Genomic DNA, 22,174 nt, shown 5'->3' with positions numbered 1-22,174 from the left:
TCAAATGGCCACCGGACTGTTTATTATCAGCGAGTAGCAGCAGTGTACAAAACAAATGGGGGGGGGGGGGGGGGTCAATGTAAATAGTCCGGTGGCCATTTGATGAATTGTTCAGCAGTCTTATGGCTTGGGGTAGAAACTGTTAAGGACACTTATTGTATTCGGCGCATGTGATAAATAAAGTTCGATTTGGTAGAGAAAGTACTCTGTGTTCTCACCTTGCCGTGCCACTATAAGACTGGCCATGCAATCAGGGACACTGGTGCCAGCTGCCAGGAAGGTGATGCCCATGATGACGTCGGGGATACCAAGAGTAAATCCGATCACTGTCACCTGAAGTGAAGAGACAGTTTATTTTAAAATAATTCTCCCCAATTTCGTGGTATCCAATTAGTAGTCGCAATCTTGTCCCATCGCTGCAACTCATGTACGGATTTGGCAGAGGCGAAGGTCGAGAGCCGTGCGTCCTCCGAAACACAAACCAACCAAGCCACGCTGCTATTTGACACAATGCCCACTTATCCCGGAAGCCAGCTGCACCAATGGGTCTGAGGAAACACCGTACACCTGGCGACCGTGTCAGTGTGCATTGCGCCCGGCCCGCCACAGGAGTCGCTAGAGCCCGATGGGACAAGAACATCCCGGCTGGCCAAACCCTCCCCTGACCCAGTCGTCACTGGGCCAATTGTGCCCCATGGGTTTTTTCGGTCGAGGCCGGTTGCGACAGAGCCTGGACTTGACTCTCGTGGCACAGGTAGCACTGTGATGCAGTGCCTTAGACCACTGCGCCACTTGGGAGGCATCAGTGTTGTATGCACGCGTGTGTGTGTATGTGTGTGTGTGCGTGCGTGTGTGTGCGTGCCCTCACCATCCAGACCATGACATAGGAAAAACCAGCAATCCAGAGGGTGGAAGTGACGAAGGAGACCATGAACCATCTCTCCCAGCGAGTGTTGGCACAGTTAGGCACCGTGAAGAACAACAGCAGGCACAGAGGCCAGGCCAACAGCCACTTGATCTTATTACAGCACCCAGCTAGAGAAAGAGATGGAGGGAGAGGGAAAGAAGAGATGCAGTTTCAATTTGTGTTCTTTTGCTGGATTTACATCAATTGATGTTTTTATTGAGGAAATCTAAAAATACCTTTAGGCGAGTGTTGACCAACACAATAAAGAGAGCTCTGAGAGACTGAACGTTTTTGAAACCCTGTAATGTTATATTGGTTTTTACCTGGGACGTGAAAGGGCACAAAAGGTCCCTCCCCTACGTCCTCCTCCTCTTCGTCGTTCTCATTATTCTCATTGTCTTCGTTCTCGTTTTCAGTCTCGTTGCCGGCCTCCACATCTCCCCTGTCGTCCTCTCCATGGTGACCACGGCGACCTTTGACTCCCCTTTCAGGCCCGCCCAGTCCGTTCTCCAGGCCCCGTCTACTGCCGACCTTCACTGTGACCTCTGAGTCTCCGTTAGTGAACGGCCGGGTGCTAATCAGACGCTGTCTCTTCACAAATACATGCATACGCACATGTCATATGCTGTACAAACATTTTCAAAATAAGTATGCTGTAAGAATACAGTTTATTCACACCCACAAAGCAAACAGAAACACGGCCACGTTTGCAGAAGGCATGTGTGGTCATACCTCAGTGATGAGCATGCGTGAGGCCATGGAGAGGCGTGTGCGAGGGGAGAAGTGGCTGGTGATCATGATCCTCATGCCGGCTTCAGAGAAGGACAGCTGGTGGGGGTAGGCTGACAGCAACTCATCTACCATCAACACTGACTGCTTTCTGTGGAAGTTAGCTACAGGAGACATACACACAGAGAGAGAGAAACGTGAGCGATGAGAGAGAGATGAGACAAACACACAGACACATGTATGGCAGAACGGTCAGACTGTACTTTTCTTCAGCAGGACAGCGCTGGCATCACAGTTGTCATCCAGGTCAGCGTTACTGGCTGTGCCGTTCCCCAGGCTGGACGAGTTCTTCTTCCGCCTCTCCAGGAAATGCACAATGTTCGAGTTAAACCTATACACATAAAGGAACAAGAGTTAAACCTAGACAAAGAGGGACAGTACAAGGCTGTGGATACAACTTCATACCTGAAATGGTTTTGAAGTGTGTTTCTGTGTGGTATTGATGGTTTGACAGACTTACTTCATTATCAAAATATAGCCGAAATACATCAGAACCAGTGTCAGAGACTCCCACCTGAAACACACATCAAGCGGGATTCAATTGAAGCTGATTTTTTAACAGCTATACAACACATAACATATAGGTAAGTGTATGTCCTGTATACATAAAAAGTGAAAGCCATACTTACCATGAAACCTTTTCATCATATATGAACTGTAAGGAGACAAAGAAGAATGATACTTGGAACACTTGGAAGAATGATTGGACAGTACAGTATTAGCTTTTGGGGTTCACTTTTCTCTGATGTAAACATGAGTATATGGATCCACTCTGTAGATACACCATCTGATCAGCAGGAGGCAACACACTAAGGCCCACTTCAATGGTTTGCAATGGTCAGGCTCCACTCACCACGATAAGAGCAGTGATGGATAGGGTGTAGTACATAGAGTCTCTCATAAGAGACCAACGAGACAGATGCACTGCCTGAGAGAGAGAGAGAGAGAGAGAGAGAGAGAGAGAGGGGAGGGAGAGGAACGGTCCGTAAGAGTGGAAGACCCAACATTTCACCCCCACGTTTTCATCCCTTCCTGTGTGTCTGTGTCTGTTGCTGTGCAAGCCAAGGTACAGAAACCTACCTGGCCAGCAAATATTCCACACACTCCAATGATGCAGAGGATATTGAAGACAGCTGAGCCCACGATCGTGCCCACCCCCACATCCCCTTTAGTGATGAACACACCTGCACAGAGACAGTGAAAAGACAGAACACCCATGGGTTATACAATGGTTAGGAATTGAGGGTTACACGCTTATACATGTAAACTATTGACATGGTTAACATATACAGTATGCATACAGTTTAAAATATTTTTTTATTTATTTCACCTTTATTTAACCAGGTAGACCAGTTGAGAATAAGTTCTCATTTACAACTGCGACCTGGCCAAGATAAAGCAAAGCAGTGTGACAAAGACAACAGAGTTACACATGGGAAAAACAAATGTACAGTCAATAACACAATCGAAAAATCTATGTACAGCGTGTGCAAATGTAGAAAGATTAAGGAGGTAAGGCAATAAAGAGGCCACAGTGGCAAAATAATTATAATTTAGCATTAACACTGGCGTGATAGATGTGCAGATGATGATGTGCAAGTAGACATACTGGGGTGCAAAAGAGCAACAAAAAAAGAATATGGGGATGAGGTAGTTGGGTGGGCTATTTACAGATGGGCTGTGCACAGGTGCAGTGATCGGCAAACTGCTCTGAGTTATATTGAATATCACTGTCACTCATTAAAAATAAAGTGTTTTTGTCACATACACCGGATAGGTGCAGTTTTACAGGGTCAGCCACAGTAGTACAATCCCCTGAAGCAAATTAGAGTTACGTGCCTTGCTCAAGGGCACACCAACAGATTTTTCACCTTGTTGGCTTGGTATTTGAACAAGTGACCATTTTCAAATCAAATTTTATTTGTCACATTTGCCGAATACAACCTTACCGTGAAATGCTTACTTACAAGCCCTTAACCAACAGTGCAGTTCAAGAAGAGTTAAGAAAATATTTAGCAAATAAACTAAAGTATAAAAAGCAACACAATAACAAAACAATAACAAGACTATATACAGGGGGTACCGGTACTGAGTCAGTGTGCGGGGGTACAGGTTAGAGGTAATTTGTACATGTAGGTAGGGGTGAAGTGACTATGTATAGATAACAAACAGTGAGTAGCAGCAGTGTACAAAACAAATGGAGGAGGGGGGGGTCAATGTAATAGTCCGGTGGCCATTTGATTAATTGTTCAGCAGTCTTATGGCTTGGGGGTAGAAGCTGTTAAGGAGCCTTTTGGTCCTAAACTTGGTGCTCCGGTACCACATGCCGTGCGGTAGCATAGAAAACAGTCTAGAACTTGGGTGACTGCAGTCTGACAATTTTATGGGCTTTCCTCTGATACCGCCTATTATATAGATCCTGGATTGCAGGAAGCTTGGCCCCAGTGTTGCAGTATCCTCTGTAGTGCCTTACGAACAGATGCTGAGCAGTTGCCATACCAGGGGGTGATGCAACTGGTCAGGATGCTCTCGATAGTGCAGCTGTAGAACTTTGAGGATCTGGGGACCCATGCCAAATCTCCTGAGGGGAAAAAGGTGTTGTCATGCCCTCTTCAAGACTGTCTTGGTGTGTTTGGACCATGATAGCTCATTGGTGATCTGGACACCAAGGAACTTGAAACTCTCGAACCCGCTCCACTACAGCCTTGTTGATGTTAATGGGGGCCTGTTCGGCCACATTTTCCTGTAGTCCACCATCAGCTCCTTTGTCTTGCTCACATTGAGGGAGAGGTTGTTGTCCTGGCAGTGACCTCCTCCTTATATGCTGTTCATCGGTCAGTGATCAGGCCTACCACTGTTGTGTCATCAGCAAACTTAATGATGGTGTTGGAGTCGTGTTTGGCCATGCAGTCATAGGTGAACAGAGAGTATAGGATTAAGTACACACCCCTGAGGGGCCCCAGTGTTGAGGATCAGCATGGCAGACGCGCTGTTGCCTACCCTTACCACCTGGGGCGGTCCGTCAGGAAGTTCAGGATCCAGTTGAAGAGGGAGGTGTTTAGTCCCAGGGTCCTTAGCTTAGTGATGAGCTTTGTGGGCCCTATGGAGTTGAACGCTGAGCTGTAGTCAATGAATAGCATTCTCATATAGGTGTGCCTTTTGTCCAGGTGCGAAAGGGCTGTGTGGAGTACGATTGAGATTGCATCATCTGTGGATCTATTGGGGCGGTATGTGAATTGAAGTACATACGGTCACTGTGGGGACGATGTCGTCAATGCACTTATTGATGAAGCCAATTACTGAGGTGGTATACTCCTCAATGCCATTGGCTGAATCCCGGAACATATTCCAGTCTATGCTAGCAATACAGTTCTGTAGTGTAGCAACCGCGCCATTTGACCACTTCCATATTGAGCGAGTCACTGGTACTTCCTGCTTCAGTTTTTGCTTGTAAGCAGGAATCAGGAGGATAGAATTATGGTCAGATTTGCCAAATGGAAGGCGGGGGAGAGCTTTGTATGCATCTCCGTGAGTGGGTAAAGGTGGTCTGGAGTTTTTTTCCTCTGGTTGCATATGTGACATAATGGTAAAAAATTGGTAAAACAGATTTACGTTTGCCTGTATTAAAGTCCCCGGCCACTACGAGCACCGCTTCTGGGTGAGCATTTTCTTGTTTGATTATGGCCTTAGAGTTGTTTGAGTGAGATCTAAGTGGCAGCATTGGTTTGTAAATAGACGGCTACGAATAATATAGCTGAGAACGCTCTTGGTAGATAGTGTGGTCTACAGCTTATCATAAGGTACTCTGCCTCAGGCGAGCAATACCTCGAGACTTCTTTATTATTACACATCGCGCACCAGCTGTTTTGACAAAAATACACATACCCCCACCCCTTGCTTTACCAGACGTATCTTCTCTGTTCTGCTGGTACATTGAAAATCCCTCAGGCTCTATATTATCAGTGTCATTGTTCAGCCACGACTCGGTGACACATAAGATATTACAGTTCTTAATATCCCATTGGTAGGATAATCGTAGGTCATCAATTTTATGTTCCAATGATTGCATGTTAGCAAGTAGAATTGATGGCAGTTTACTCGCTCGCCTATGGATTCTCAAAAGACAGCCTGAACTGCGTCCTCTTTTCTTCCGTCTTTTCTTCATGCAAATGACGGGGATCGGAGCTTGTTCCCGTGAGAGCAGTATATATTTCTCTTTGGACTCGTTAAAGGAAAAAGCTTATTCCAGTTTGCGGTGATAATCCCAGTTCTGATGTCAATAAGTTATTTTCGGTCATAAGAGACAGTAGCAGCCACATTACGTACAAAATAACTAAAAAAATAAGTATATAACACAAAAAAATTAACAAAATAGCAGAATTGGTTACAACATGTAAAATGTCAGCCATCCTCTTTGGCACCATCCTCTTCGGCGTCATCTTAACTAATTTGAACTGGGTATTGGCCCAACCTCCTAACCACTATGCTACTTGCCACCCTAAGACATAAAACATAGTGGGCCTGCTAATAAAGTAATGAAAAAGGTATCCAGCTGGGCACACCATGTCATTTCAACGTGGACATTTGGATGATATTTGGTTGATCAATAAGATTTCAACCTGTATTCACCCACTCAAAAAGAAAGCCAGAACTTTCTTGAATTATGAATGTGTTATCACTATACTTTCAACCATCTAAATGCAAAACAAAGTTCAAATGGCAATACAATGTCAGATATTTTGTATTTATACCTGTAACGACCTTCGTGAGTTGAAGAAGGAGACCAAGGTGCAGAGTTGTAGGTGTTCATGATTTTTAATACAACTGAACACCGCAACAAAGTAGAAAAAACGAAAGCGCACAGTTCTGTCAGGCAACAAAACTGCTAAACAGAAAATAACTCACCACAAAACCCAAACGGATAATCACAACTCATATATGATCCCCAATCAGAGACAACGATAGACAGCTGCCTCTGATTAGGAACCACACTAGGCAAAAACAACAAAGAAATAGAAAACATAGATTCTCCCACCCGAGTCACACCCTGACCTAACCAAACATAGAGAATAAATAAGGATCTCTAAGGTCAGGGCGTGACAATACCACAGCATTATTGAATACTCATTTTTGACTGGTTAGAAGGGCATTCTAGAATGGACAATAAAACCAGATAATGGGACAGTTGAAATAGATATCGGGACACCTTGCAGTCATGACGCAATATGCGCCTACACACCTAGACCCTACTTAATCAAAGTTACAGAAAGCTAAACCAACAACCACACAAACCAAAATTGGATACATTGTAAACACTGGTCCACTGATGAAAAAAATTACGAACAGCTAGCTAGCTAGCATTGATTTGTTTTTGCACTGTCCAATTTACAGTAGCTATTACAGTGAAAGAATACCATGCTATTGTTTGAGGACCATGCACAATTTTGAACATGAAAAGTTATTAATAAACAAATTGGGCACATTTGGGCAGTCTTGGTTCATTGGATCAGTCTAAAACATTGCACATACACTGATGTCATCTAGTGGCCAACATCTAAATTGCAGCTGGGCTGGATTAATACATTATGGCCATGCTCTTGCATTTCAAAGATGGTACAACAAAAATACAAAAGAACGGTTGTTTTTTTCTTTGTATTATCTTTTACCAGATCTGTTGTGTTATATTCTCCTACATTCCTTTCACATTTCCACAAACTTCAAAGTGTTTCCTTTTAAATGGTACCAAGAATATGCATATTCTTGATTCAGGACCTGAAAACACAGGAAGTTAGATTTGGGTATGTCCTTTTAGGCAGAAATTGAAAAAAGGGGTGTATCCTTAATTAAGAGGTTTTAAGAATGATAGAGGCTACTGTGTTCTTGGGGACCTCCAATGCTGCAGACATTTTAAGTTTGAATAAATACTGTTACATTTGTTTGTAAAAATAGGCCTAACTTTAGTCTATATACTGTATTACAAAAGTAGAATGATAAAGGCCACTGTGTTCTTGGGGACCTCCAATGCTGCAGACATTTTTTATACCCCTCTTATGTATAAGGTATTTTCTTTTTTATTTGTAATACATTTGCAAAAATGTCTAAAAACCTGTTTTTGCTTTGTCATTATGGGTTATTGTGTGTAGATTGATGAGGAAAATAATGCATGTTTGGCAATTTTAGAATAAGGCTGTAACGTAACAAAATGTGTAAAAAGTCTGAACACTTTCTGAATGCACTGTGGAACGAACAACTGGTTCTCGTCCATAAATATTGAAGTTATCAAATGAACGACTGGGTCGCGTCTCTAGCAACCAAAAGATGCGAAAGTATGACATCTCTTATAAAAATATCCCCCAAATTGTTTTGGTTTGTAAATGTGTACATTAGTATTGTTGTTTTTTGGCAACTTTGGTATAAGTGGAATAAACACCTCCGTTCTGTACTGTACATTAGCTTGGAAAAATGCCCGCAAAGGGGCTCGGCTCAGCCTCGCCCTGCTGCCTCGTCCATTATTTCCAAAGAATGTACAGAATGTCAGTGTTTACCCCTTACTTATACAACACTTTAATGTGTTATCACTGTGATTCTTTAATGTGTTATCACTGTGCTTCTTTAATGTCTTATCACTGTGCATCTAACAGCACAACCCCCAAATTAAAAAAGCCACATACACCTCAGCTACAATGAAATATGTTGTTTTACAGCGTCAGCCATAGTAGTATGACATCCCTGGAGCAAATTAGAGCTTAGTGCCTTGCTCAAGGGCACATTGTCAGATTATTCACCTTGTCGGCTCAGGTATTCAAACCAGCGACCTTTCGGTTACTGGCAAACACTAACCGCTAGGCTACCTACCACCCTACATGCCCTACACCCTAAATTACCTGGATTGCAGTTGAGATTACATTTAAAGTACATAGTGCAAGTTATCAATGCTGTTCCAAGATTCTGTACAGATTATTATAGCAATTGTGAATATCTTCACAGACCTGCAACCTTTACATGTTATCTTGAACATGCACTCTTTCTATGAATACATAAGTCTCATAGCAAAGGGTCTGAATTCTTATGTAAATGAGGTATTTCCTTTAAGAAATTAGCTGGGCTATTATATTATACATTATATTGAATTGTGTTGGGTTGACAACGCTACCAAATATCAACATTTAAAGTACATTTACTGCTTGGATAATTTCATCTGAGCCACTGGCTTAATCCTATTCTGGTTTCATTGGAGGCGTGAATCCAACATATTATTTCTTAACTTGTCAACAAGTTATTAGGCTATTTACCATATTGAAGATGTTATATTGAATTGTGTTTGGTTGTCAACGAAACCAAATATCAACATTTGAAGAAGATGTATCTTTTGTGAATTTATTAGTGGCTCTAGAATGGCGCAGCTGTCTGAGGCACTGCATCACTACTCGAAGTCGACCGATTAATCAGAATGGCCGATTAATTGGTGCCGATTTCAAGTTTTCATAACAATCGGAAATCTGTATTTTTGGGCACTGATTTTGCCTATTATTATTATTATTTTTTTTACACCTTTATTTAATCTTTATTTAACTAGGCAAGTCAGTTAAGAACACATTCTTATTCTCAATGACGGCCAAGGAACGAGGCAGAACGACAGATTTTTACCTTGTCAGCTCGGGGGATCCAATCTCGCAACCTTACAATTAACTCGTCCAACGCTCCAACCACCTGCCTCACGAGGAGCCTGCCTGTTACGCGAATGCAGTAAGCCAAGGTAAGTTGCAAACTAGCATTAAACTTATCTTATAAAAAACAATCAATCAACGACTGTCGTTGCTCCAAAGTTGTCATGTCTTATTATGTCTGTTCCTGTCCTTTCTCTTCACTCTGTCTCTCTCTGCTGGTCTTATTAGGTTACCTTCTCTGTCTCTCCTTCTCCAGCTGTTCCACATCTCCCCTAACTAGCTCATTCACCCTTCCCCACCTGTTCCCTCTTTTCCCTCTGATTAGGTCTCTATTTCTCTCTCTGTTCCTGCTACTTTCGGTGTCAGATTCTTGTTTGTGTTTTTTCATGCCAGAAGCAAGCTATCGTCTCGTTGCTTCCACCTTGTCCTATCCTGTCGGAGTCTGCCTGGCAGGTGCATCGCACTCTACTAATGTTCTTTTGTTCTATTGACAACGTCGGAAGAGGATCTATGCCGTTCCTGTTTTTTCATTAAAAGAACTCTGTTTTCTGTTAAAACCGCTTTTGGGTCTTCACTCAAGTACATAACAGAAGAATCTGACCAAGAATGGACCCAGCGGCTCCGGACCCTTTTCACTCCGCCGTCGAGATCCAGGGAGCGATGCTAGGCAGACACGAGGAGGAATTGTCTGCTGCTCGACATGCCGTTGAGACCCTGGCCGTCCAAGTCTCCGACCTCACAAGACAGGTTCACCAACTCCACCTCGATCCACCGCCCACTTCCAGGGTTTCCGAGTCTCCGGAGCCCAGGATCAACAACCCGCCGTGTTACTCTGGGGAGCCCACTGAGTGCCGCTCATTCCTCACTCAGTGTGATGTGGTGTTCTCTCTCCAGCCCAACACTTACTCCAGGAGCACAGCCCGCATCGCCTACGTCATTTCTCTCCTTACCGGACGGGCGCGTGAGTGGGGCACAGCAATCTGGGAGGCGAGGGCTGAGTGTATTAACCAGTATCAGGACTTTAAGGAGGAGATGATACGGGTTTTTGACCGTTCTGTTTTTGGGGAGGAGGCTTCCAGGGCCCTGTCTTCCCTATGTCAGGGGAATCGATCCATAACGGATTATTCTATTGAGTTTCGCACTCTCGCTGCCTCTAGTGACTGGAACGAGCCGGCTTTGCTCGCTCGTTTTCTGGAGGGTCTCCTCGCCGAGGTTAAGGATGAGATCCTCTCCCGGGAGGTTCCTTCCAGTCTGGACTCCTTAATAGCTCTCGCTATTCGCATAGAGCGACGGTTTGATCTTCGTCGCCGAGCTCGTGGAAAGGAGTTCGCGTTCTCCGTTGCTCCCCTCTCCACATCACTGCCACCTGCCGCATCACTGCCACCCTCCTCCGCCGGCTCGGATGCTGAGCCTATGCAGCTGGGGGGTATCCGCATCTCGGCCAAGGAGAAGGAACGGAGAATCACCAACCGCCTCTGTCTCTACTGCGGCTCCGCTGGTCATTTTGTCACCTCATGCCCAGTAAAAGCCAGAGCTCATCAGTAAGAGGAGGGCTACTGGTGAGCGCAACTACTCAGGTCTCTCCTTCAAGATCCTGCACTACCTTTCCGGTCCATCTCCGCTGGCCCGGTTCATCTGCTTCCTGCAGTGCCTTGATAGACTCTGGGGCGGAGGGCTGTTTTATGGACGAGACCTGGGCTCGGGAACATGACATTCCTCTCAGACAGTTAGGGGAGCCCACGGCCTTGTTCGCTTTAGATGGTAGTTCTCTCCCCAAGATCCAGCGTGAGACGCTGCCTTTAACCCTCACTGTCTCTGGTAATCATAGCGAAACCATTTCTTTTTTAATTTTTCGTTCACCTTTTACACCTGTTGTTTTGGGTCATCCCTGGCTAGTGCGCCATAACCCTTCTATTAATTGGTCTAGTAATACTATCCTATCCTGGAATGTTTCTTGTCATGTGACCTGTTTAATGTCTGCTATCCCTCCTGTTTCCTCTGTCTCTTCTTCACAGGAGGAGCCTGGTGATTTGACAGGGGTGCCGGAGGAGTATCACGATCTGCGCACGGTGTTCAGTCGTTCCAAGGCCACTTCTCTCCCTCCACACCGGTCGTATGACTGTAGTATTGATCTCCTTCCGGGAACTACTCCCCCGGGGTAGATTATACTTTCTGTCGGCTCCCGAACGTAAGGCTCTCGAGGATTATTTGTCTGTATCGCTCGACGCCGGTACCATAGTCTCCTCCTCCTCTCCCGCCGGAGCGGGGTTTTTTTTTGTTCAGAAGAAGGACGGGTCCCTGCGCCCATGCGTGGATTATTGAGGGCTGAATGACATAACAGTTAAGAATCGTTATCCGCTTCCTCTTATGTCTTCAGCCTTCGAGATCCTGCAGGGAGCCAGGTTTTTCACCAAATTGGACCTTCGTAACGCCTACCATCTCGTGCGCATCAGGGAGGGGGACGAGTGGAAGACGGCGTTTAACACTCCGTTAGGGCACTTTGAATACCGGGTTCTTCCTTTCGGCCTCGTTAACGCTCCAGCTGTCTTTCAGGCACTAGTTAACGACGTCCTGAGAGACATGCTGAACATTTTTGTTTTCGTTTACATGGACGATATCCTGATTTTTTCACCGTCTCTCCCGATTCATGTTCAGCACGTGCGACGCGTCCTCCAGCGCCTTTTGGAGAACTGTCTTTATGTGAAGGCTGAGAAGTGCACTTTCATGCCTCCTCTGTTCCTTTTCTCGGTTCCGTTATTTCCGCTGAGGGCATTAAGATGGATCCCGCTAAGGTCCAGGCTGTCATTGATTGGCCCGTTCCTAAGTCACGCGTCGAGCTGCAGCGCTTTCTTGGCTTCGCGAATTTCTATCGTCGTTTCATCCGTAATTTCGGTCAGGTGGCAGCTCCCCTCACAGCCCTTACTTCTGTTAAGACGTGCTTTAAGTGGTCCGTTTCCGCCCAGGGAGCTTTTGATCTTCTCAAGAATCGTTTTACATCCGCACCTATTCTTGTTACACCTGACATCTCTAGACAGTTTGTTGTTGAGGTTGACGCGTCAGAGGTGGGCGTGGGAGCCATTCTTTCTCAGCGCTCCCTCTCTGACGGCAAGGTCCATCCTTGCGCGTTTTTCGCTCATCGCTTATCGCCGTCAGAACGTAATTATGATGTTGGTAATCGCGAACTGCTCGCCATCCGCTTAGCCCTAGGCGAATGGCGACAGTGGTTGGAGGGGGCGACCGTTCCTTTTGTCGTTTGGACTGACCATAGGAACCTTGAGTACATCCGTTCAGCCAAACGACTTAATGCGCGTCAGGCTCGTTGGGCTCTGTTTTTCGCTCGTTTCGAGTTTATTATTTCTTATCGTCCGGGCTCAAAGAACACCAAGCCTGATGCTTTATCTCGTCTCTTCAGTTCTTCTGACGTCTCCACCGACCCCGAGGGATTCTCCCTGAGGGGCGTGTTGTCGGGTTGACTGTCTGGGGAATTGAGAGGCAGGTAAAGCAAGCACTCGCTCACACTCCGTCGCCGCGAGCTTGTCCTAGGAACCTTCTGTTCGTTCCCGTTCCTACTCGTCCGGCCGTTCTTCAGTGGGCCCACTCTGCCAAGTTAGCCGGCCACCCCGGCGTTCGGGTACGCTCGCTTCCATTCGCCAGCGTTTCTGGTGGCCCACTCGGGAACGTGACGCGCGTCGATTTGTCGCTGCTTGTTCGGTCTGCGCGCAGACTAAATCTGGGAACTCTCCTCCTGCCGGCCGTCTCAGACCGCTTCCCATTCCCTCTCGACCGTGGTCTCACATCGCTTTAGATTTTATCACCGGACTGCCTTCATCAGCGGGGAAGACAGTTATTCTTACGGTTGTCGATAGATTCTCTAAGGCGGCTCATTTCATTCCTCTCGCTAAGCTCCCTTCTGCTAAGGAGACGGCTCAGATCATTATCGAGAATGTTTTCCGAATTCATGGCCTTCCGTCAGACGTCGTTTCAGACAGAGGCCCGCAGTTCACGTCTCAATTTTGGAGGGAGTTTTGCCGTTTGATTGGGGCTTCCGTCAGTCTCTCGTCCGGCTTTCATCCCCAGTCTAACGGTCAAGCCGAACGGGCCAATCAGACTGTTGGTCGCATTTTACGCAGTCTTTCTTTTCGTAACCCTGCGTCTTGGTCAGAACAGCTCCCCTGGGCAGAGTACGCCCACAACTCGCTTCCTTCGTCTGCTACCGGTCTATCTCCTTTTCAGAGTAGCCTCGGGTACCAGCCTCCGCTGTTCTCATCTCAGCTCGCCGAGTCCTGCGTCCCCTCCGCTCAGGCTTTTGTCCAGCGTTGCGAGCGCACCTGGAAGGGGGTCAGGTCGGCACTTTGCCGTAATAGGGCGCAGACTGTGAGGGCCGCTAATAGCGTAGGACCAAGAGTCCTAGATATTGTTGCGGTCAGAGAGTATGGCTCTCCACTCAGAACCTTCCCCTTAAGACAGCTTCTCGCAAGTTGACCCCGCGGTTCATTGGTCCGTTCCGTATTTCTCAAATCATTAATCCTGTCGCAGTGCGACTTCTTCTCCCGCTCTATCTTCGTCGCGTTCACCCGGTCTTCCATGTCTCCTGTGTTAAGCCCGTTCTTCGCGCCCCGCTCGTCCCTCCCCCCATCCTTGTCGAGGGCGCACCTATCTACAGGGTTCGTAAGATTTTGGACATGCGTCCTCGGGGCCGTGGTCATCAGTACCTAGTGGATTGGGAGGGGTACGGTCCTGAGGAGAGGAGTTGGGTTCCCTCTCGGGACGTGCTGGACCGTTCGCTGATCGATGATTTCCTCCGTTGCCGCCAGGTTTCCTCCTCGAGTGCGCCAGGAGGCGCTCGGTGAGTGGGGGGGGGTACTGTCATGTCTTATTATGTCTGTTCCTGTCCTTTCTCTTCACTCTGTCTCTCTCTGCTGGTCTTATTAGGTTACCTTCTCTGTCTCTCCTTCTCCAGCTGTTCCACATCTCCCCTAACTAGCTCATTCACCCTTCCCCACCGGTTCCCTCTTTTCCCTCTGATTAGGTCTCTATTTCTCTCTCTGTTCCTGCTACTTTCGGTGTCAGATTCTTGTTTGTGTTTTTTCATGCCAGAAGCAAGCTATCGTCTCGTTGCTTCCACCTTGTCCTATCCTGTCGGAGTCTGCCTGGCAGGTGCATCCTGCACTCTACTAATGTTCTTTTGTTCTATTGACAACGTCGGAAGAGGATCTATGCCGTTCCTGTTTTTTCATTAAAAGAACTCTGTTTTCTGTTAAAACCGCTTTTGGGTCTTCACTCAAGTACATAACAAAAGTACTTAACCATAAACATCAACGCCTTTCTTAAAATCAATACACAAGTATATATTTTTAAACCTGCATATTTAGCTAAAAGAAATCCAGGTTAGCAGGCAATATTAACCAGGTGAAATTGTGTCACTTCTCTTGCGTTCATTGCACGCAGAGTCAGTGTATATGCAACAGTTTGGGCCGCCTGGCTCTTTGCGAACTAATTTGCCAACATTTTACGTAATTAGGACATAACATTGAAGGTTGTGCAATGTACGTAACAGGAATATTTAGACTCATGGATGCCACCCGTTAGATAAAATACGGAACGGAATAAACGTCTTGTTTTCGAGGTGATAGTTTCCGGATTTGACTTAAGGCTCGTATTTCTGTGTGTTTATTGTAGTTAAGTCTATGATTTGATATTTGATCGAGCAGTCTGACTGAGGGGCGGTAGGCAGCAGCAGGCTCGTAATAGTCAAAGGTATATGGTTTAGAGAGAAATAGTCGGCGCGTTATAATTCTTGTAATAACTTGCGGCTGAACTTGAAAGGGGTTCCTTCGTTATTTTACCGTTCATGTCTTCCATAGAGAATGTCTTGATCTACTTCAATTAAGGTCTGTGTTTCGTGCAGGCTTAACCGCCTCTGCGTTTTGATACCCGTGTAAATCTCACTAGGATACGGTAACGTTTGTCAAAATATTTTCATGAATCCACTCTACAAAAAAAATGACCTTCGCTTATATTTAGCCAATATTGATCAGAGTTACCTTGTCCTATGGATATCTACACAGTTATAAAATTGGCAAGGTGGTGTAAGCCTACACGAAACACAGACCTTATTTTAATTAAGTGAATCTAAAAATATCTTTTGGAATAAATGAATGAAGGAACCGCTTTTCAGATTTTGCTAGTCAATTCTTACCATGTCCATTATTAAAATAGGATTTCCTGCATATAGAAATTACAGTTTTTGTTTTCAACATTCATCACAGGCCACTTGAACTCTATTTTTATTCAAACAGTTGAGAGTATTTGTCTCCTAAGCAGACTCTTCATTATCATTGTCACTTCAGAGCTGTGTGTGTTTTACAGATGGCAGAGAAAAGCAGAGCACCAGTGTGGGACTATTACATGGAATTGGCACCAGGGAAAACAAGGTGTGTTATTTGTGATAAAGATGTAAGGCTAAACGGCTAAATCAAAAAATACCACCAACCTGTGGAATCACCTTAAGAACATCCATCCAAAAGCCCATAATATGTATTATATTAAGTTAAAATAAAAGTATTCATTGTTCATTCAGTATTGTTGCAATTGTCATTATTACAAAAATGTGTGTATAAATATATATATACATTTTAAAAATCGTCCGATTAATCGGTATCGGCTTTTTTGTCCTCCAATAATTGGTATCGGTATCGGTGTTGAAAAGAAAAATCATAATCGGTCGACCTCTAATCACTACAGACCCTGGTTCGATTCCAGGCTGTATCACAACCGGCCGTGATCGGGAGTCCCATAGGGCGGTGCATAATTTGCCCAGCATCGTCCGGGTTAGGGTTTGGCCAGGGTAGACCGTCATTGTAAATAGGCCTCGTTAAATAAAAATAAATAAGATGTTTAATTCCAGTTGGTATACAAGTAATAATATATACAGTATGTTGGATTTAAGTCTCCATCTCAACTAAAAATCTAAGTTAAAAAATATGATTAAATCTAATCAAACTTGAAATACACTTTACATAAAATTTGATTTAGTGCTATTCTTTAACTTAGATTTTTTGGTTGAGATGGAGACCAAAGATGGAGATCTAACATTTAATGATTAACTTGAAGATTACATTTGAAATCAACCAAAGCTTGAAATCCAAGGACAATACAATATATATTGTCTATTTTCAGTTTTTGATCATGTACAGTAAATAGCGTTGAAGATCTGATGCTGTTCCAAAGGTAAAAATTCAACATAGACAAACCCTGTCTAAAATATGTTGAAAATTGGTTACAATGATGACATAATCCTGTGGTTGAAATTTCACCCTCAAAACAACAGTTGATTACTTTTTTCCAAACCAATGTATTTTCCATGTAGATTCCACATCACAATATGTTGACAAATTACTTTGAAAAAACATTGAATCAATCAGTTTGTGCCAAGTGGAACGTGTCTAATAAATGACAAAGATGTGTCCATCCGTGTGTCTGTACATGTCTCACCGATAACAGAGGTGAAGAGTTCAGGAGCTGAACTGCCGGCTGCCATGAAGGTTGCACCTGCCACATCCTCACTAAGATGTAGACGCTGAAAGAGAGAGACAGAGAGAGAGAGAGAGACAGAGAGTAGAAAGCACATCTTGAAAAGAAGAACTGTATCCTTGAAATTCCAAATGAATTGACCCCGACCCTGTTACAGAAGAGTGCATAACCTTCTTACCTCGCATATCTTCTCCAGAGAGGGAACAAAGTAGTCGTCACACACCAGAGCCAGTGCATAGAACATGTACATGGCCTACAGAGGAGTATAGCACAAGACAAAAACACATACCCATGCATGAACAAACTTGGTGATCTCTGCAGTGTTCGGGAACCTTGAGTTTCTTCATGTGATGCACAAATAGTGTCCCTTAGTTCAATGTGTCTGTCTTTTGCGCAAAAGTATCCTAAGCCAAGACACTCTCTGTGCCAGTGGCATCATATGTCAGCTAAGCCTCTGTCCAACATGTCGCACCCCAGCCAGCCAGAGATAAAAATAATCCTGCTTTTAAATGTATGGTCAGTGCATCACACAGTCAGTGGAAGGTAGCGTGGCAAAAGTGTATGTATAGTAGAGCGTGTGTACAGGTGTGTGTTGAGGGGTTGGACACTCACAAACAGGACGTGTAGGGCCACCGCTCCCTCTGTGCGCTCCTGGTTGGTGAACAGGTCTGTGGGGAACTCATGTAACGCTGGAGAGAAAACACACACATATATTACTAAACAGGGAGAAACACAGTCTCATTTAGTGCAGCAGAGACATGCGCACTGGCACAACCATACACAGTCTATTTGAGTGACAAGACCTAAAAATAGCCTTGCCATGATTGCGTGTTTGTTTGTGTGTATTTGTGAGTGGAGCAGTGTGTGTGCATGCATGTTGATGGCTAGTCAATGCGCGGTGACATTCTCACTCTGAACACCCAAGAGGTTGTGTGAGTCAGCTATCTTCAGTCTGCCCTCAGTGCCCAAACACAACACAGCTATCTCAACTCATAGGAATTGACAAGGCCCCAGAGAGAGAGAGAGACAGAGGGGGGTTGAGAAAAGAGACAGCGAGATAGAGAGGAGAGCGGGATGAGTGACAGAGAGAGCCAAGCCATGTGTGGGAGACAAAAACAAGGGAAATATGACCACATTTGAGAAAAGACGAAGGAGCACAGATGTACACTACTGTTCAAAAGTTTGGGGTCACTTAGAAAGGTTCTTGTTTTTGTAAGGAAAAGCTATTTTTATTTTCCATTAAAATAACATCAAATTGATCAGAAATACAGTGTAGACATGGTTAATGTTGTAAATGACAATTGTAGCTGGAAATTGATGTTTTTTTAATGGAATATCTACATAGGCGTACAGAGGCCCATTATCAGCAACCACCACTCCTGTGTTCCAATGGGGCACATCGTGTTAGCTAATCCGAGTTTATCATTTTAAAAGGCTAATTGTTCATTAGAAAAACATTTTGCAATTGTGTTAGCACAGCTGAAAACTGTAGTCCTGATTAAAGAATCAATAAAACTGGCCTTCTTTAGACTAATTGAGTATCTGGAGCATCAGCATTTAGGGGTTCGATTACAGGCTCAAAACGGTCAGAAACAAAGAACTTTCTTCTGAAACTCGTCAGTATATTCTTGTTCTGAGAAATGAAGGCTATTCCATGCGAGAAATTGCCAAGAAACTGAAGAGCTCATACAACTTTGTGTACTACTCGATTCACAGAACAGGGCAAACTGGCTCTAACCACAATAGAAAGAATGGGAGGCCCCAGTGCACAACTGAGCAAGAGGACAAGTACATTAGATTGTCTAGTTTGAAAAACAGACGCCTCACAAGTTCTCAACTGGCAGTTTCATTAAATAGTACTCGCAAAACACCAATCTCAATGTCAACAGTGAAGAGGCGACTCCGGGATGCTGGCCTTCTAGACAGAGTTGCAAATAAAAACCCATCTCATAATGGCCAATAAAAAGAAAAGATAGGCAAAAGAACACAGACACTGGACAGAGGAACTGGCTCTTTTTTCTATGTTTTTATATTTCTTTGTTTTGACTGGGTATGGTTCTCAATCAGGGACAGCTGTCTATTGTTGTCTCTGATTGGGAACCATACTTAGGTACATTTTTCCCACATGGTTTTTGTGGGTAGTTAATTTCTGTTTAGTGTTTTGCACCTTACCGGACTGTTTCGGTTTCGGTTATTCTCTTTGTTTTTTTTGTTATAGTGTTCAGTTCCAATAAAAGGCATGAACACTTGCCACACTGCACTTTGGTCTGATGATCCCTCTTCCTCTTCTTCAGACGACGAATTACAGAACTACCCACCACAAGCGGACCAAGCAGTGTGGTATGGAGGAGCAGAGGTTTCAGGACTCCTGGACATGGGAGGAGATATTGGACGGACAGGGACCCTGGAGACTGGCTGGGAAATATCGCCGCCCAAAAGAAGAGCTGGAGGCAGCTAAAGCTGAGAGGTGGAGATATGAGGCAAGGCAGTGCAGCAGGCACACGGGGAGATTGGCGGAGTCAGGCGATAGACCTGAGCCAACTCCCCGTGCTTACCGGAAGCAGCGTGGTACTGGTCAAGCACTGTGTTATGCGGTAAAGCGCACGGTGCCTCCAGTGCGCGCTCATAGCCCGGAGCGCTATAGGCCAGCCCCCCACAAGTGCTATGCAAGAGTGGGCATCCATCCAGGGCGGATTGTGCCAGCTCAGCACGCTTGGTCTCTGGTGAGCCGTTTCAGCCCAGGGTATCCTGCGCCGGCTCTGCATCCTGTGTCTCCAGGGTGCTGGGACGGTTCAGTTTGTCCTATGCCTAATGGAGAGGTGCTAGTAGTAAGCACCAGATCTCCAGTGCTCCCCCACAGCCCGGTTCGACCTGTGCCTGCACTCTGGAGGGGCCGGGCTAAAGTGGGCATTCAGCCTGGAGGAGTGGTGCCAAGGCTGCGCACCAGAGCTCCAGTGCTCCCCCACAGCCCGGTTCATCCGGTGCCTCCTCTATGCGCCAGGCCTCCTGTAGGTCTCCCCAGCCTGGTGGGCCCTGTGGCAGCCCCACTCACCAGGCTGTCTCTGCGTCTCCCCCCTCCAAAGTCGCCCTCCAGTCCGGACACTCCAGTGATGCCCTCCAGTCCGGACCCTCCAGCGATGCCCTCCAGTCCGGACCCTCCAGCGATGCCCTCCAGTCCGGAGCCTCCAGTGTCGCCCTCCAGTCCGGAGCCTCCAGTGTCGGCCTCCAGTCAGAAGCTTCCTGCGATGCCCTCCAGTCCGGAGCTCTCAACGAGGGTGCCCAGTCCGGGGCCCACAATGAGGGTGCCCAGTCCGGGCCCCGCTACGAGGGTGCCCAGTCCCGGCCCCGCTACGAGGGTGCCCAGTCCCGGGGCCTGCTACGAGGGTGCCCAGTCCCGGGGCCCGCTACGAGGGTGCCCAGTCCCGGTGTCGGCGGCGATGGTCCCCAGTCCGGGGTCGGCGGCGAGGGTTCCAACTCGAGATGCGCCACCTAAGTGAGCCAAGCCAGAGGTGGAGCGGGTTCTACGTCCCTCACTAGAGCCGCTACCGCAGAGAAATGCCCACCCAGACCCTCCCCTATAGGTTCAGGTTATGCGGCCGGAGTCCGTACCTTTGGGGGGGTACTGTCATGCCCTGACCTTAGAGCTTTTTATGTCTCTATTTTGGTTTGGTCAGGGTGTGATTTGGGTGGGCCTTCTATGTTCTTTTTTCTATATTTTTGCATTTCTTTGTTTTGGCTAGGTATGGTTCTCAATCAGGGACAGCTGTCTATCATTGTCTCTGATTGGGAACCATACTTATGTAGCTTTTTCCCACATGGTTTTTGTGGGTAGTTAATTTTTGTTTAGTGTTTTGCAACTTACAGGACTGTTTCGGTTTCGGTTATTCTCTTTGTTATTTTTGTTATAGTGTTCAGTTCCAATAAAAGGCATGAACACTTACCACACTGCACTTTGGTCTGATGATTCCTCTTCCTCTTCTTCAGACGACAAATACCGTTACACAGGGTCAATACCCTGCTCAAGGGCATGTTGACCGCTATACCACCAGGCCCAAAAAAACGTGAACCCGAACCCTCCAAGATCCCCCCACAGTTCCCCAATAGCTGTCCCTCAACAATTCGAGACACCTCCCACAGTACCCCAGGAAGAAAAAATAAATAATAAAATTAATTCCATTCCCCACCCCCCAAGAATGCACCAACAACCAAGAGAAGGAACTAAAGAGAAAAAAGGAAAAGACAGAAGAAAACATCAGCTTCTTGATATTCCACACCTGTCAGGTGGATGGATTATCTTGGCAAAGGATAAATGCTCGCTAACAGGGATGTAAACAAATTTGCACACATCATTTGAGAGAAAAGCTTTTTCAGCTCATGAAACATGGGACGAACTCATTACATGTTACGTTTATATTTGTGTTCAGTATAGCTTCATTCTTGTGTATTTTATTCTTCTTGTGTTACTATTTTTAACTCTGCACTTTTGGGAAGGCCTCATAAGTAAACATTTCACGGTAAAGTCTACACCTGTTGTATTCGAACCATGTGACAAATAAAATTAGGTTGATCCCTCCCTTCCTACCACCATCCCTTAAGTGCAGTACAGACACATTCTCCCAGTAGGCAACACACCGGAATGCATTTTACACAGTGGCTCTGCAGCCAAAGCAAGCAGGCCCAAGGCTATTGTCCACTCTGTACCCAGTGCTGGACTAGTGCTGCCTACACTTATACAGGGTAACCACTCAGGGACCCACTCACCCCACCAACCCTGCTGCCAACAGCACAACTAACAAGAATAGCTTCACTACTCAGAGCTCCACACACAAACACACAGACATATACAAAGGCACACACACATGGTGCGAGTCATTACAAACCACATGCCAACCAGCAAAAACCAACCAACAAATAACTACATTAACAACAACAAAACAAGAGCTGGCAAGATGATTAGATAAACAAAATAGCTCTCTCCATCAATAAAGAGAGGGCTTTTGTGTTGGAGTTCACATCAGCTTATTTCAGTTCAGTGATTCTTGCTAGTGGTAGTGGTATTTTGTTGAATTATGAATCAACTGAATAAAGCCCTTTTGGGGCATCTTTTACCATGTCATTCTTCCTAGTCTTAAAACACATAACAGAAGATCAAGCTCTATCCAGTATGATCTTTTGCTCTTTGTATTGAAGCAGTATGAAAGCATACAGGGCATTCAGAAAGTATTCAGACCCCTTCCCCTTTTCCACATTTTGTTACGTTACAGCCAAAGTGGATTAA

General features: G+C 45.5%; 1 protein-coding gene across 1 annotated transcript in view; it reads right to left on the bottom strand.

The window, feature by feature from the left end:
* Nucleotides 1–22,174, bottom strand: part of LOC135512334 (sodium/potassium/calcium exchanger 3-like) — a 154,415-nt gene that overhangs the window by 11,147 nt on the left and 121,094 nt on the right. Inside the window, exons 3-14 of the mRNA XM_064934256.1 lie at nt 17,509–17,585; nt 17,075–17,149; nt 16,858–16,942; nt 2,777–2,880; nt 2,550–2,624; nt 2,326–2,351; nt 2,157–2,210; nt 1,900–2,027; nt 1,640–1,800; nt 1,231–1,498; nt 869–1,035; nt 219–333 (exon numbers count right to left, since the gene is read on the bottom strand). Coding sequence (XP_064790328.1) covers nt 219–333; nt 869–1,035; nt 1,231–1,498; nt 1,640–1,800; nt 1,900–2,027; nt 2,157–2,210; nt 2,326–2,351; nt 2,550–2,624; nt 2,777–2,880; nt 16,858–16,942; nt 17,075–17,149; nt 17,509–17,585 — 1,335 coding nt within the window. The remainder of the gene's footprint in view (nt 1–218; nt 334–868; nt 1,036–1,230; nt 1,499–1,639; nt 1,801–1,899; nt 2,028–2,156; nt 2,211–2,325; nt 2,352–2,549; nt 2,625–2,776; nt 2,881–16,857; nt 16,943–17,074; nt 17,150–17,508; nt 17,586–22,174) is intronic.

The sequence above is a fragment of the Oncorhynchus masou genome, chromosome 24, assembly GCF_036934945.1.
Source record: "Oncorhynchus masou masou isolate Uvic2021 chromosome 24, UVic_Omas_1.1, whole genome shotgun sequence".
NCBI lineage: Eukaryota > Metazoa > Chordata > Actinopteri > Salmoniformes > Salmonidae > Oncorhynchus > Oncorhynchus masou.
Note: the sequence above shows the minus strand (reverse complement) of the source record. Positions and strands in the feature narration are given on the sequence as shown.